The sequence below is a fragment of the Alligator sinensis genome, unplaced genomic scaffold, assembly GCF_000455745.1.
Source record: "Alligator sinensis unplaced genomic scaffold, ASM45574v1 scaffold114_1, whole genome shotgun sequence".
In the NCBI taxonomy this organism is placed as follows: domain Eukaryota; kingdom Metazoa; phylum Chordata; order Crocodylia; family Alligatoridae; genus Alligator; species Alligator sinensis.
In genome coordinates, this window is record NW_005842525.1 from 1,074,101 (window position 1) to 1,087,670 (window position 13,570).

Below are 13,570 nucleotides of genomic sequence, written 5' to 3' on the forward strand. Positions count from 1 at the left end.
CTGCAGCCGACCAAGGCTCTGGGTAGCTGCTGCCAGCCACAGAGCCCGGGCTGCTCCTAGAAGGCAGCTGGGATGCTGCAAGCCCTGCTGGGAGCAGCCTGGGCTCCAGCAGCTACCCAGAGCAGGGGCTGGACTTGACGTGCCGAGCAAAATGGCCTCACGTCCTATGCTCAGCACGCGTGCTGGGGGTTGTTGATCCCTGACCTAGACAAATTGGAGGATTGGGCCAATAGAAATCTCATGAGTTTCAACAAGGACAAATGCAAAGTCTCGCACTTATGACAGAAGAATCCCATGCACTGCTACAAGCTTGGGACCAACTGGCTAAGCAGCAGCTCTGCAGAAAAGGACCTGGGGGTTCTAGTGGATACGAGTCAGCAGCATGCCCTTGTTGCCAAGGCGCACTTGTACATGTGATAGGATTTTAGTCCTTAGGGTTGTATTCTATTCCCCCTAAATTGAAACAGTGAGTTTTTAATTGAAATGGTGGGTTTTATTTTTTCCGGCACTGTATATATGTTATGTCCTGGTGGCCACAGGTATCTGCTGAAGGCAGCAGCAGCAAGGTGCCCAATCCTTTTTTTTTTTTTTTTGGCGGAGTCTGCCTGCCTATGCCATGGCCAGGGTGCTATTAATCTGTCAGCTCACCCCCTGGCCACAGGAGAGATGGGCAGGCTCCTCGGAAAAAAAGGATTGAGCCCTTATCGCTTCTGCCTTCAGTAGGCTCTTGTAGCCGGCAGAACGCCTGGGTCCACCCGGGAAGGAGCTGGCTTGTTCCTGGGGCAGTGCAGGGAGGTGGAAGGAGGGCAGCTGGGTGTGCTAGCAGGTGGAGAAGGCAGCAGGGCTGGTGCATGGAGTGTGGGGCCATCAATGTTCCCATTTGCAACATTGCAAACTCATTTAAAATCCCCAAGACTCGCATACATGTAATGTGTGACTCCATTAAGCAACACAAAAGGAAATTTTTGTCACATGTACATCATGACATTATTACATGTACAAGCACTCAAGAAGCTAGCCACATACTGGGATGCAGTAGTAGGAGCGCTGCCAGCAAATCGAGGGAAGTAATTATTCCCCTCTATTCTGTATTGGTGAGGACACATCTAGAGTATTGTGTCCAGTTTTGGGCCCCCCCACTATAGAAAGGATGTGGACAAGCTGGAGAGAGTCCAGCAGAAGGCAGTGAAAATGGTTCAGGGGCTGGGGCACATGACTTCTGAGGGAACTGGGCCTATTTAATCGGCAGAAGAGAAGAGGGCAGATTTGATAGCAGCCTTTAACTACTGGAAGGGTAGTTACAAAGAGGATAGAGTTAAACTGTTCTCAGCGGTGACAGATGACAGTAGAAGAAGCAATGGTCTCAAGTTGCAGCAAGGGAGGTTTAGGCTGGATATTAGGAAGAACTCTCTTAGTAGGAGGGTGGTGAAGCACTGGAGCGGGTTACTAGAGAGGTGGTGGAATCTCCATCCTTGGAGGTTTTTAAAGACCTGGCTTGAAAAAGGCATGGCTAGACTGATATAATTAATCTAGGGTCCTGCTTTGAGCAGAGGGGTGGACTAGATGACCTCCTGAGGTCCTTTACAATCCTAATTTTCTATGATTCTATGATTCTCTGATCAGGGGGAAAAGCCTCTCAGAGGTACTGTTTGTACAGACACTGCATGACAATGTGTTTAACCATTTATGGAATGCAGACATTTCTTCCCCTGCCTATTACTCTTCAAACTATGTTGACCAAGTACGGGGCTGATATAGTTGCATAGGAAATATACACATGGTAATATAAGGGATGGCATTTACCCGATGGAAGCTTGACTCATAATAACCTTTCAGAGGTAAATTGTAATGCTTTATTCTCACCTGACACCACATCTTTCTCTGAAAAACTTTCAACATCTCAAAGATGAAATGCAGTTGTCTATATAGGTCAGTCTCTATAAACCAGGAAAAGAAAGTTTGTTGCATGTTGCAAAGAAGAAACAGGTGCAACTGCAAAAGGACTGAGAATAGATGAGTCTAATACAAGTCATCGTCTGTATAGTCATTTCTTAGCTTTTGCCTGCTGTAGACACACCAGTTAGCTGTCCATGGAACACCATTTCAAAATGGGATACAGATTCCTAAATCACTTCTGCATTTTTTAATTGTTATCCCTCGACAGTCTAGAGAATAATGTTGCTTGTGATTTCAAACTCTATTTTTAAGGATGTTACTATTTGGAAGTATTTCATTTCACCACATGAATAACAAATGAAATCTTCTCATACAAATTAGAATAAAACTTCTAAGATAAATTTAATCTGTCTCACACCTGTTGGCACAACTTTTTAACTACTAGTTTCCTGGTCATTCTTTTTTTGGTTTAAAACCATGCAGACCTTGTCCAGTGCTGCTTGCACAACTGATTCACTTTCAGTATCCAAAGCTGATGTTGCCTCATCAAGCAGAAGAATCTTGGGATTGCGAACCAGAGCTCGTGCAATTGCTATTCTCTGTTTCTGACCCCCACTCAGTTGTGCTCCTCTTTCCCCAACCATGGTTTCAAACTTCTGCAAGATAGTAAAATATGTTCCCAGAACTGTTAATGATGCACTTAATTCACAACAACAATCAAGCACAATGTAAAGATAAATCACATCTCCATGTGCAGTATATAGAATTCTTTCCTTTTTCTAAAATACCAACAACTAGAGAGTTTCATAAATGATCAAAGTAGGTAATCTTCTTATTTGGATTTGCAGGATTCTAATAATTATTAATGTGAAGAATTCAAGCCGTGACTTGAAGTCTTAAAACAACTTTGATTTTACCATATCTCAAACAATGTATTAGAAAGATCCAACTAGGCTTAGAATTATAGGTCTTGGATTAGCTTGTTCTAAACCACTAAGTTATGGTAACTCTTCTAAAAAATGCTGCCTGGCATTTATTGTGAAAGAATTTGCTTACATCAGGTAGCTTCATAATAAAGTCATAAGCATTGGCGTCCTTGGCAGCTCTCTCAATCTCTTCCATGTTGACATCTTCACAGCCATAACGGATATTTTCTGCAATAGTAGTAGCAAATAGTATAGGCTCCTGATTCACTACACCAATAATCTCCCTCAGATATCTTACATTTAGGTTCCTAATATCTTGCCCATCAAGGGTAATCTAAAAATGAAGAAAATAAAACAGGTATGTAATTGGTCCAATCAAGAATTGTGGTATCAGAATTAGCACTTGCAATCTTTATGAAGATATTTGCATTTTAGCAGCTGAACAATATCAGTCAGGACACTACTAAACATTAAAGAAATATAACCTATACATCATCCAGCTCAGGTTCTGTGTCTTACCGTGCCCTCCACAGGGTCATAAAATCTCTGTATCAGTTGAACAGTTGTACTTTTCCCACAGCCACTACTGCCAACCAGGGCTACTGTCTGGTCACAATTAACCTTCAGATTCAAGCCTTTCAGTACCTACATAAGAAAATTTGAACAATAATTAAAAAAACCCAGCCCAACATGCCAATTTCTCATTTATATTAGTGTAAATCTGGAAGAATTCAGTGCCTTTAGTGGAATTTCTCCAAACGTACAGCAGAATTTGATCCGATATCTCTATATTTCACAGTATGGTCAACTCTTTACGTCATGGGGAGAATTTAAATTTTCTAATTAAATACTAACAAATAAACATATTACTTTGTACCCCCACTTTTCTTAGCTACATTCCTTCCATGTACATTTGCCATGCAAGTCATGAGGATAGTCAGTTACAGTGGAACCCATTTATCCACGACTCTTTAATCAGAGTTCTAAAAATCATTCCTTTCATACATCATAGCCACAAAGCAACCTATGTAATGAAGCCAAAAACATACTGCATTATGCCACAGATAAAAAGAAGGGGAATAAGGGTGTTTTCAATGTCTTACTAGTAAATTTTACTGAAAATTTTTAACCAATGAAGATGTATGATATTAAAAATAGAATTTTACAAGCAAAGGCATGGCTTTAGAATGGAGCTTTACATTTGCGAACGTTCACTGCTAATTCTTGTGGAATGAAACATTTCACAATTATAGTGGGAGAGAAGTTTGGAATGCCTTGGTGAATTTATCTTTTGGGCTCCCTTTGCAGAACCTCAAAGAAATGTAAAGGAGGAGATAACTATTAACCTCTAGGGCAGTAAAAGAAAAGAAGAAACCTAGTTTTGCTGCTGCTACTCTGGGCTAGGAGGAGAATCAGGGCCTATAGAAGGGCCCTTGTAGCTGTCAGGATTCCTTCCAATTGAAGGCATTGAAAAAAGCTTTTGGAAACCTATGCTGAAATGGAATGGATAGGATCTTGTGCTAATTATGCCTTTTCCTGTTACAATGGAAAACGATTTTTGTGAGTTTTTGCTCTCGGTGTGTGAGCTTTTGCTTTCACACAGACAAATACACACACGTAACATTAGAATATTTCACAATAAGAACGACACACTGTAGAGCCTCAGAGAAAAGTAATCAAGTATGTCAGGGGTGAGCACCAAGATCTAAAGGAGCAACTATGCAGGGAAGCACCTTTTGGGAGGACAAGGACCAACGGGCACAAGCTAATTGAGGAAAAAATTTGGCTGGACATAAGGAAAAACTTATTTTCCATAAGGATAACTAGAATCTGGAACACACTCCCAACAGAGGTGGTGCAGTCACCATCCTTGGAGGTGTTCAAAAGGAGGCTGGATAACCACCTCATTGAGCTCCTTTGAGCCCAATAACCTGCCCATGGCAGGGGACCAGACTTGATGATCTTGCAAGTCCCTTCCGGTCCTTTGATTCTATAAGTCTATGAAATTTCACAGACAGTGCCATTTCTTAAAGGAACTATATTACATTTAAACAGATTCTTGTTTCTCCAAAAATATCAATTGTTAAATAAAAAAATGAATCTACATCCACCTCAACCAGTTAAAGCCAGCCATTCTATAGTGTAAAATAACTCATATGTGTTTGTTAACTGTGAAAAGTTTAATTTATTTAGCCACAGAATTAATACAAATTGTTGTCTCTTGCTCCTGATTTAAGAGGAGAGAGTACAGTTGGATATTCTCTTTAAAATATTCTATTACTACTAAGTCTTTTGTTTCAGAAAAACAGGGAAAAAGCAAAAGTAATAATTTCAAGCTACTCAACATATCCTTTACCAGGGTAGGGGCAAGTCTTAGCAAGAAAAACCTGAGCACACCCTGCCCTCAGAGTTCACTGAGGCACACCAGAGCTGGAAGTTCTCTACTTTTGGCTGCTCCAGAATCATCCCCAGTGCCTGCTCGCAGGCATACCAGAGACCAAGGGCTTAAGAGTAGGTGTTGGGAATGAGCCCAGGGTAGTCTCACCATTGAACTCCTGGTACTAAAGTGTGACAGATGGCTTGGGCAGGCAAGGCATGTTCAGCCCTGTGTTTTAGACAAACCCATAGTGAATAAAACGAAGTTACTTAAGCTACTAAGGTTAATGAAATCAAAATTAAGAAGAAATGAAAGGTTCAAAATGTTTGCAAATAAATAAGAACATACTAACAAAACCCACCTAAACCCTTAAGCTATATCACAAGGTTAGAATAATTTTCTATGATTCTATGAAAGGCCTTTATCCTGCAAGTTTTTGCAAGAAATTTTGTTATGCTTCAACATACCAGCACACACAGAGGCAAAATCTGGGTTCCAGTAAAATTAACAAATAGGTGGCTAGCCTGGAAACTATGGAAATAAATGGAAAGAGTTCCATCACCTTAAGTGGGCTTTGGATCTGGCCCTTTGTCCTCCACTGAAGTAAGAAATCTATGTCTTCCTAAATGATGCTTCCTTATTAAAATTGTGCAAGGGGAAAAAAGTATGGACTGTGGGCAAGTAATAAATCTGCTCAGGAGACAGGGTGCTAAGTCCATTATGTCAACACCACTGCCACTTTAAACTAGCTGGCTGGAGTACTACTAAAAAAGTAGACAAGGAGCACTGTGTTCAGAGCAGGAGAACCACCCAAATATTTACTGCCTTCTCCAGCGGGTTTTGCATTGCATTCTGTATTGCTACAACTATTCCGTTAATAGTACTGAAGCTGCTAACTTGTGTAAAGCTAACCTGGGTACATCTACACAAGCTGCAGTTATTACAGCTTGTCCCCACACCTCTCTTTAGCCTCACTTCTTTTGCAGTAGAGGCAAGATAGCAGTCAAGCAGTTGTGGTCTCTTTAATTTATATTAGGCTTCTCTGCTCTCTGTCCTGCTCATCTGTTTTTACTTTCCTTTAATATATGTAATACTCAGCACTTAACTGAATTCCCCTTAACTGGCTACCCAAAATTTTCTCCAAGCACTTTGGCAAAAAAGGAAGCCTTTTTTCCTTCTACCTTCCTAACCTGCCCAAATAATAGGGGGATAGATCCCCTTTGATGGATTAATGGTCTTTCATCAAACTGGACAAGCAAGCAATTATACAGGACAAGATACTCTTAATAAATGTATGCTCAAAATCATTAAAGTCATTTAATTGCATTAATGACATGGGTTTATAAAAGATCTCAAACAAAATAATCATTTCATCACTCAACCGCATCCAATTAACTCTCCACCTCCCAGCATTGTTCCTGTCCCGCACCCCCCAACCCATCTCTCCCCCAACCTTCCAGAGCAGGGATAGATGCCTGTCCTGACTCACCAGTCCTGTAGTGGCAAATCACAGCTGTAGCTCCTAATCTGGCCACTGCTCACCACCCCTCTAGTGGCAAGTCACAGATGTGCAGGTAGGGAACAGTCAGAGAAAGTTTTTAGCTTTAAGGTATGACTGCTCCAAACCCAAGATATCACTAACACCAACTGACATTTGAGTAGCTTGTCCCAGGGGGATACAAACGGAGGTCCCGGAACACCCTCTCATGGTGGGACCCAAGGCAGGGCTGAGCTGCCTGAAGAAAAAAACAAAAAGCCATATAGAGAGGGCTCACTTACCTTTTCCAGGAAAAGCCAAGCCGTGCTGAGAAGAGCGTGGTTCATCAGCCGCTTTGATTTGCAGCTGGGAGTGGCACTGGCAGATGATGTCATCAAAAACCGCCAGCTGACTGATTTAAAAGCTGGTGGTGCAGAAACAGAGAGGGGGACAGCCACGCTGGAGGCAGGAGGTGAAGCTGTTCCCCTTGCTGCACAGCGGCAGGATCGTCAGCTCAGCAGAGGGCCAGACGAGGACCCACAGGAAGGGTCCCGGCTCCCCGAAGAGGAATACACACCCGGCTTGGCAGGGTAGTCAGGTCAAGGAGGATGGTGTTGAGGGATCCTGAGGATCGCATATGCCAGATCTGTGAGTGGGGTGGGCTGAGGCCCGAACCCCTACTGTTCTTTTCTTTTCTTCTCTTTTCTTTTCTTTTATTACTTTGAAGGGCACACAGAGCCCGAACTGAGGAAGACATCCCCAAGCAACCCACAGGGTCAAGAAGAAGAGTGGAGTGAACATGTGGACCATGATATCTCAGAAGGGGTGAGCAGATGCTGAGACAACAGTCCCGCACCCCGTAGTCATCCGAGGCAACGAGACATTGAGGGACAGGCAAGAAGGGACAAGAACAGGAGGGAACACCAAGGAGACCGGCCAGTAATCCATCATCCAGTTGTCCTGAGGGCTGGCGTATGGCTGGGGTGTAGGGGATACGGTGCCCCAAGAACGCCCACAAAGGGCAGCACCCGGCTTGTGAGATTCCGCAAGGGAGAATCCCACCACTGAAGAAAAGACAATCAAGTCATGGCAGGTGAGTGTCGGGGCCTCTCTTGGGGGTGAACACAGCCCAACGCACAAGTCCCGGGGACACACCCTGCAGCCAGAACTGGGCATGTGCTCTAAAGTCGCTAGAGAGCACCTATACAAGACCAGACGCGTGCATAGCTCAAAGTGCAACTTGTAACAAATTCCCAAGTTACCTTTAATTGAAACACATACCAACTTTGCTCACAGTACCTTAACATCTGGCCTAGCGGGATAATTGAAGTAGACATTGCAGAATTCCAAATTCCCTCTAATGTGGTCTGGTTTATAGCCAGACTCTGAAAAACTGTCAATTTGAGGTTCCTATATAGAACAAATAAGAAAAGAAAAGAGTTATTGATATTCTTTCCCAATATGTCAGCTACTAGAAATGTTAGAATACAACATAATAATATAGAGATACTATGGGACATTTTAAAGTAGTTTGGGTCAAAATAATTATTTCATTGGTGGGTAAAGTTTTCCATCCATCCCCCTAGTCTTATTTGTTTTACCTCTTCATTTTCATACTCCTCAACCTGAACAGATTACTTCTAGGAAAGAAAGGGCATTTCAGACTCTAAACCTATGCCCATCTTTGAACACTTTATTGAGTCTATTGAGACTTTCAAAATGAGTAGACTCAGTGTCAGTTATGATAATTGTGCTAACTGTGATAATTGTGGGGTGGAAATACATGCATTGAGTTTGCTCAGTGAAATGATTAAATGCATTTTATATAACCACTAGAGACACATGTAATAGGCCTTGGTCATTGGTATGGTTACCTAAGGGGAAATGGTTTTCTCTCTTATTACAAATCTCTTGAATCATCTAGTCCCATTAAAAAGTTACAGTATGTTCATAAAATAGGAATATACGTTAACAAAAAGACACATTAGATTTTATTCCTTTAATTAAAAATAATTCTAATTTTAAGAATGTCTATTTTAATATAATTTTCCTGTTTCTCCTTGTTTACACAGACACATTAGGAACCTCTCCAGGGACATGACAGACAGCATAGTGGCTGTGATTGATCCATAATTTATCTATTTGAATCTCATTCTGCAAATCCTCAATTTCCATTAACTTTAATTAAAGCTTATGGGAGTCCCAAATATTAAGAGCTTAAAGAATATTTCCTTTCAGTCTTGTTTTTGTCTTTTGTTGAAAAAATGCTCAAGATTGCATGGGTTTCACTTCACTGATGGTCATGATGATGTCAGTACTCATGCAAGTAAGGAACCCACATATTGACTATCATCATTTCTAATCCCACCCAGAAAGGATGTTGAATTCAGGGTGGGTCTATAGTGTAATTCAACAATAGAACTGCAGCTTATGTACCCATACCTGAATGAGCTAGTTTAAGTAAGCTTAGGTCCTCAAAAGTGTAGCTACAGAAGCACAGCGCTCAGTCCCAGCTAGCCATTCAAATACTTACTCAGGATTAGAGACAGATTTTGAAGCTGGCTATACAAATAGCAATCACACTCATGAACACCTCATGCCTTCCGAGGCTGGGGGGATACGGCGACCACCCACAGGTGGCGGTGGCAGCAGTGTGGGTGTGGCAGCTGCAAGCAGTGGGGGCATGGTAAGCGCCAACGAGGGGTCGGTAACCACCCACAGATGCTGCCAGCAGCATTGGCAGAGGCCAGTGGCAATCAGCGACTGCCCGCATACGCTGTCAGCAGTGTTGGTGGTGGGGCTGGGGGTAGTGAGCCGCAACCGTCCACAGGCACTGCCAGCAAGTCTCAGGGGGTGCACTGCCAATCTCAGGGGGTACATGTGCACCCCCTATGCCATGTGCATTGCCAATGAACACACTCTTTGTTCAGTGTGCCCTCAGTGGTTAAACATGAGCAGGCATCTGAGCACTGCCTACATCAATGTAATCCAGCTACTAGGATTTTTCTGGTCCAGCAAAAATTAGAAACTTTAGGAAAAAATGGGGGTCAGGGTAGAAAAGAACAACTGACCAATAAATATGTCTCCTGTTGTATCACTGAGTATATATACATAGACTTATCTATAAGGAAAAAAAATATTCAGCATAGTCAAATTTGGGACCTAAAGGTAAAAGTTAAAGTCTTCTCATTGTAGATCAGGGGTGGGCAATTATTTTGGGCAGAGGGCCGCTTACTAAGTTTTGGGAAGCCATCAAGGGCCGTATGACAGGCAGCCAGGGGCAGATACATATTAATTTTCTAAATTTTTCAGGGGCCCCGTGGGCCGGAAAAAATGGCCTGGCAGGCCACATTGCAGCCCGCGGGCTGCATTTTGCCCACCCCTGCTGTAGATACACTGCTGACAGCTGTAGTCCTTTAACTTACTAAAAGGTTTGATTTTCCTTTCATCTTGAAGGAGGTCTTTTTCTGAGCCAAGAGACTGCCACATTGAATGTCAGATAAACACTTATATAGCATCAAAATATGTACAGAATTATTTGTGAATGGTAATCATTAATCCCAGGAACCAATCCTAGACTTCAGAAATCAGTCTTTGTCTCGTTAAATTCTAGTCACGGCAAAGATGCTTACATTGTCTATGATATTAAAGACTGCATAGGCAGCTCCTCTTGCATTAGCAAATGCCTCCATGCTTGGTGCAGTTTGTCCAACACTAAAAGCTCCAACTAATATGGAAAAAAAGACCTAAAGGAAAATAAAAATCATAAAAATATCACCAGGGTTTTCAGTCACCTGCTATTACATAACCATATTTAAATATCTATGAATAAAACTCACTCAGGCAAAACATAAGGGTTGAGAGGAAGACAAGGGACTTGATAAGAATCAATTGACAATCATAGTCTTTTACATGATGACCACAAGATACAAGATGTATAATGGTTGGAACAAGGTAGAAATTATGTGAATGGTGTTTAACTCTTCTCAGAGATGCATACTGTCTAAAATGGATCCATAGGAGGACCCACTACACCCTAAGAAGGATAAAAATAATATATTAAAAGACAAGTTACACTGAGAATGCAGATTAAAGGTGGTGTTATAAGTTACCTTTAAACCATCATAAACACACTTAAAATGGGAGCACTCATCCAGTAAAGGGTGTTTACTTATATTAAGTATGCTCTAAATGTTTTGAAGTTATGCCACTGCAGGTGAAGGTTATCTTTGATCTGTTTTACCCAGGTCATTCTAGGCTATCATTAGTCTGTTTCAGGGATATAAACACTCTGGGCATTTAAACATATGCTCCTGGAGTGTGTGTTGGGGGGGGGGGAAGGGTTCTTTAATTAGAGCAGCTTCAAGAGCCACTCTAATTAAAGCACCTGGAGCATCACATGTATCAGTATCCCAGCCCCCAAAAATGGTGCCGGGGGTTCTTTAACTAAAACTTGTTAAACAAGCTTTAGCTAAAGTGCTCCTGCTGCCATTTTTCAGTGCCCGTATGCTGATGCACATGATGCTGATGCACATGATGCTGGAGTCTGCTGGATCGTAATTACCATGCTCCAGCAGACTCAATTAAGCAAGTCAGCTCCAACATGCTGTAATTACAGCATGTCGGAGCAGCCTCCCTGCAAATGTATAGGCACCCTCTGTTTTCATTCCTCCAGCATCCCAGGATGCACTGTTTCCAGCTATTCCCACTCCTTTGCTCTGCAGGCAAACTTTCAACCCTTATGAACTCTACTGCCCATGGGGGTGGTACTGGCTTAAGCCAACAGCTCCTCCTGCCCTCAGGGGGTGTGACCTCAGCACACCCTGTCCATTCAGAGAAGCGAAGTGCAGCTCACCACTTTGCTCCTTGCTCTAGCACCCCGACGCTTAAGCAAGCAGCAATAGCAATCCTACTACCTACCTCCATGAAGAGAATGAGCCGAAGAATGAAAACTATTCTCAGCTGGGTTTTCAGCTCTGCTCTGGTGAGGCATGCATACAGCAAGTCTGCAGGGTCTCAGCTATGCCCTGTTGTGCATACTAACCCAAACCCCCCACCAATCCAATCACAATTCAGGGCAATGCAAGGACATGCAATCTTGCAGGACATGCAAGATTTTGGTCCTTTTTTATTATTATTATTATTATTATTATTATTATTATTATTTTCACTTTTTCTCTTTACTTCTTCCCTCTGCCTGTTCATTTCACACATTTTTTAAAGACTTTACCCCTCCCATCCATGGCTCTGGCTGGCTCTTGAGTGAGGGAAACCACAGCCGTCCCACCGTGGTTACTTTCCCTCTAAGCTACATGCCATCCTCATGTCTTCTCTCCCACCCCAGAGGAGGAATAGTGCTCTGGCTCCTATCCAAACCCTTGCTCACCAGGCCCTCTTGTGGCAAGTCACAGTTTTCCAGGTCTGAGAAAGCATTAAGCCTTAACCTATGATTGCTCTGAAACTGTTCACATTTTATGATAGCATAACATTCCACAGATTTAAATTATTTTTAGGATAACTTGTAATAGCACCCTAAGACTCCAAGACAAAAAAAATTGTTGTATTGCATGACTCAAAATCTATTGCATGCTTCCTTATCAGGACCAAGGAGAGTTTCTGCATCATGAAAAGATAAGACAGCATTAAGAGATTCTGATGCTGACAAAACTGATATGGAAATTGCCAGAATTTTGCATTAGATTGATACTGTAAAAGGGAGACCTATATCTTTGACACTATTACTACCACTCTACTAATCCTCACTGGGAGCATCTACACATTCATTAATATGCAGTGGTTACTGGGCATTTAATTTAGTACTTGTATAATCAAGGACTAAATAAATGTGCAGTAACCGGAGTTATTGCACAGTAGTGTGAGTGAATGCCTTTTTAGTGATGCTACTGTGCATTAACTTAATAATATGTCGCAATAGCGTATTAGAACTGTCCTTGCTGTGACATGCTACTGCAGAGTATTATTAGGCTACTGCACAATTAGCATCTCATGTAGAGACTGACCCCACTGGGTGTGTTATCATGAGATGCTTTACTGAGCATTAGACTAAGCGTGGTGAAGTGTCACCATGTATACTACTATAAAGTGGCACCACCTCCAGGGAAGGAATTCTACCTGATCAACACATCAAAGAGCTACTCAACACAGTTCTCAAAGACACTTTCATGGACCCAGAGGGACAGCCTTCCATCTTCAGCTCCCTCTGTGCAAAAATGAAGTTTATTTCCTACCTATGGGGACTTTTAACCATCTTGTACCATCTACACTTTTCCCAGAGCCTGACGAAGCGACTTTGATCCTGCAAGCTTGCAGAAAAGGACAATTTTCTTGCCATTTCCAGTTAGTCCAATAAAAGGTATCATTTTGGAACCAAGAGTTCTAGTTTTTTGTATATACCATCTATACTATGTACATGCCAATTACTGCATGTTAAATTAGTCTAATGAGCCATTTGCTAGTACCAATACATACAGGTACTAGAAAAATGGCACATTAATGTGCTGAAGCACATATGTAGACCCTTACCTGGAGCAATTTGCTCCCAGTCAGCCAAGGCAGCAGGGGGCCACAACTTCTGCCTGGCTAAGCTCTAATATCCACAGGGCAGGGGGAGCTATTCTGACTCCAGGGCAGCTCCCTCCCAGCCTCATGAAGACTGGGTCTGGCCCCAATCTCTGCTTGGTTGGGAAGGAGCTGCCCTGGAGCAGGGACCGTTCTCTCCAGCCTCTTGCCAATCCAAGGCTGGCACCTAGGGGAGCCTGAAGCTCCCTCTGGCTGCTGGAGCGGGGCAGACCATGGCAGGAGCAGCCCTGAACTGAACTGCTCCCATTAATTGCACATGAAGATGTGCCCATTGTCTGCTCAAACAACAGAAAA

At 42.5% G+C, this 13,570-nt stretch overlaps 1 protein-coding gene across 1 annotated transcript in view; it reads right to left on the bottom strand.

The window, feature by feature from the left end:
• Positions 1–13,570, bottom strand: part of LOC102387370 (phosphatidylcholine translocator ABCB4-like) — a 102,772-nt gene that overhangs the window by 49,679 nt on the left and 39,523 nt on the right. Inside the window, 5 exon segments of the mRNA XM_025213365.1 lie at positions 2,382–2,552; positions 2,953–3,156; positions 3,342–3,467; positions 7,976–8,086; positions 10,309–10,422. Of these exon segments, the coding sequence (XP_025069150.1) occupies positions 2,382–2,552; positions 2,953–3,156; positions 3,342–3,467; positions 7,976–8,086; positions 10,309–10,422 (726 nt within the window).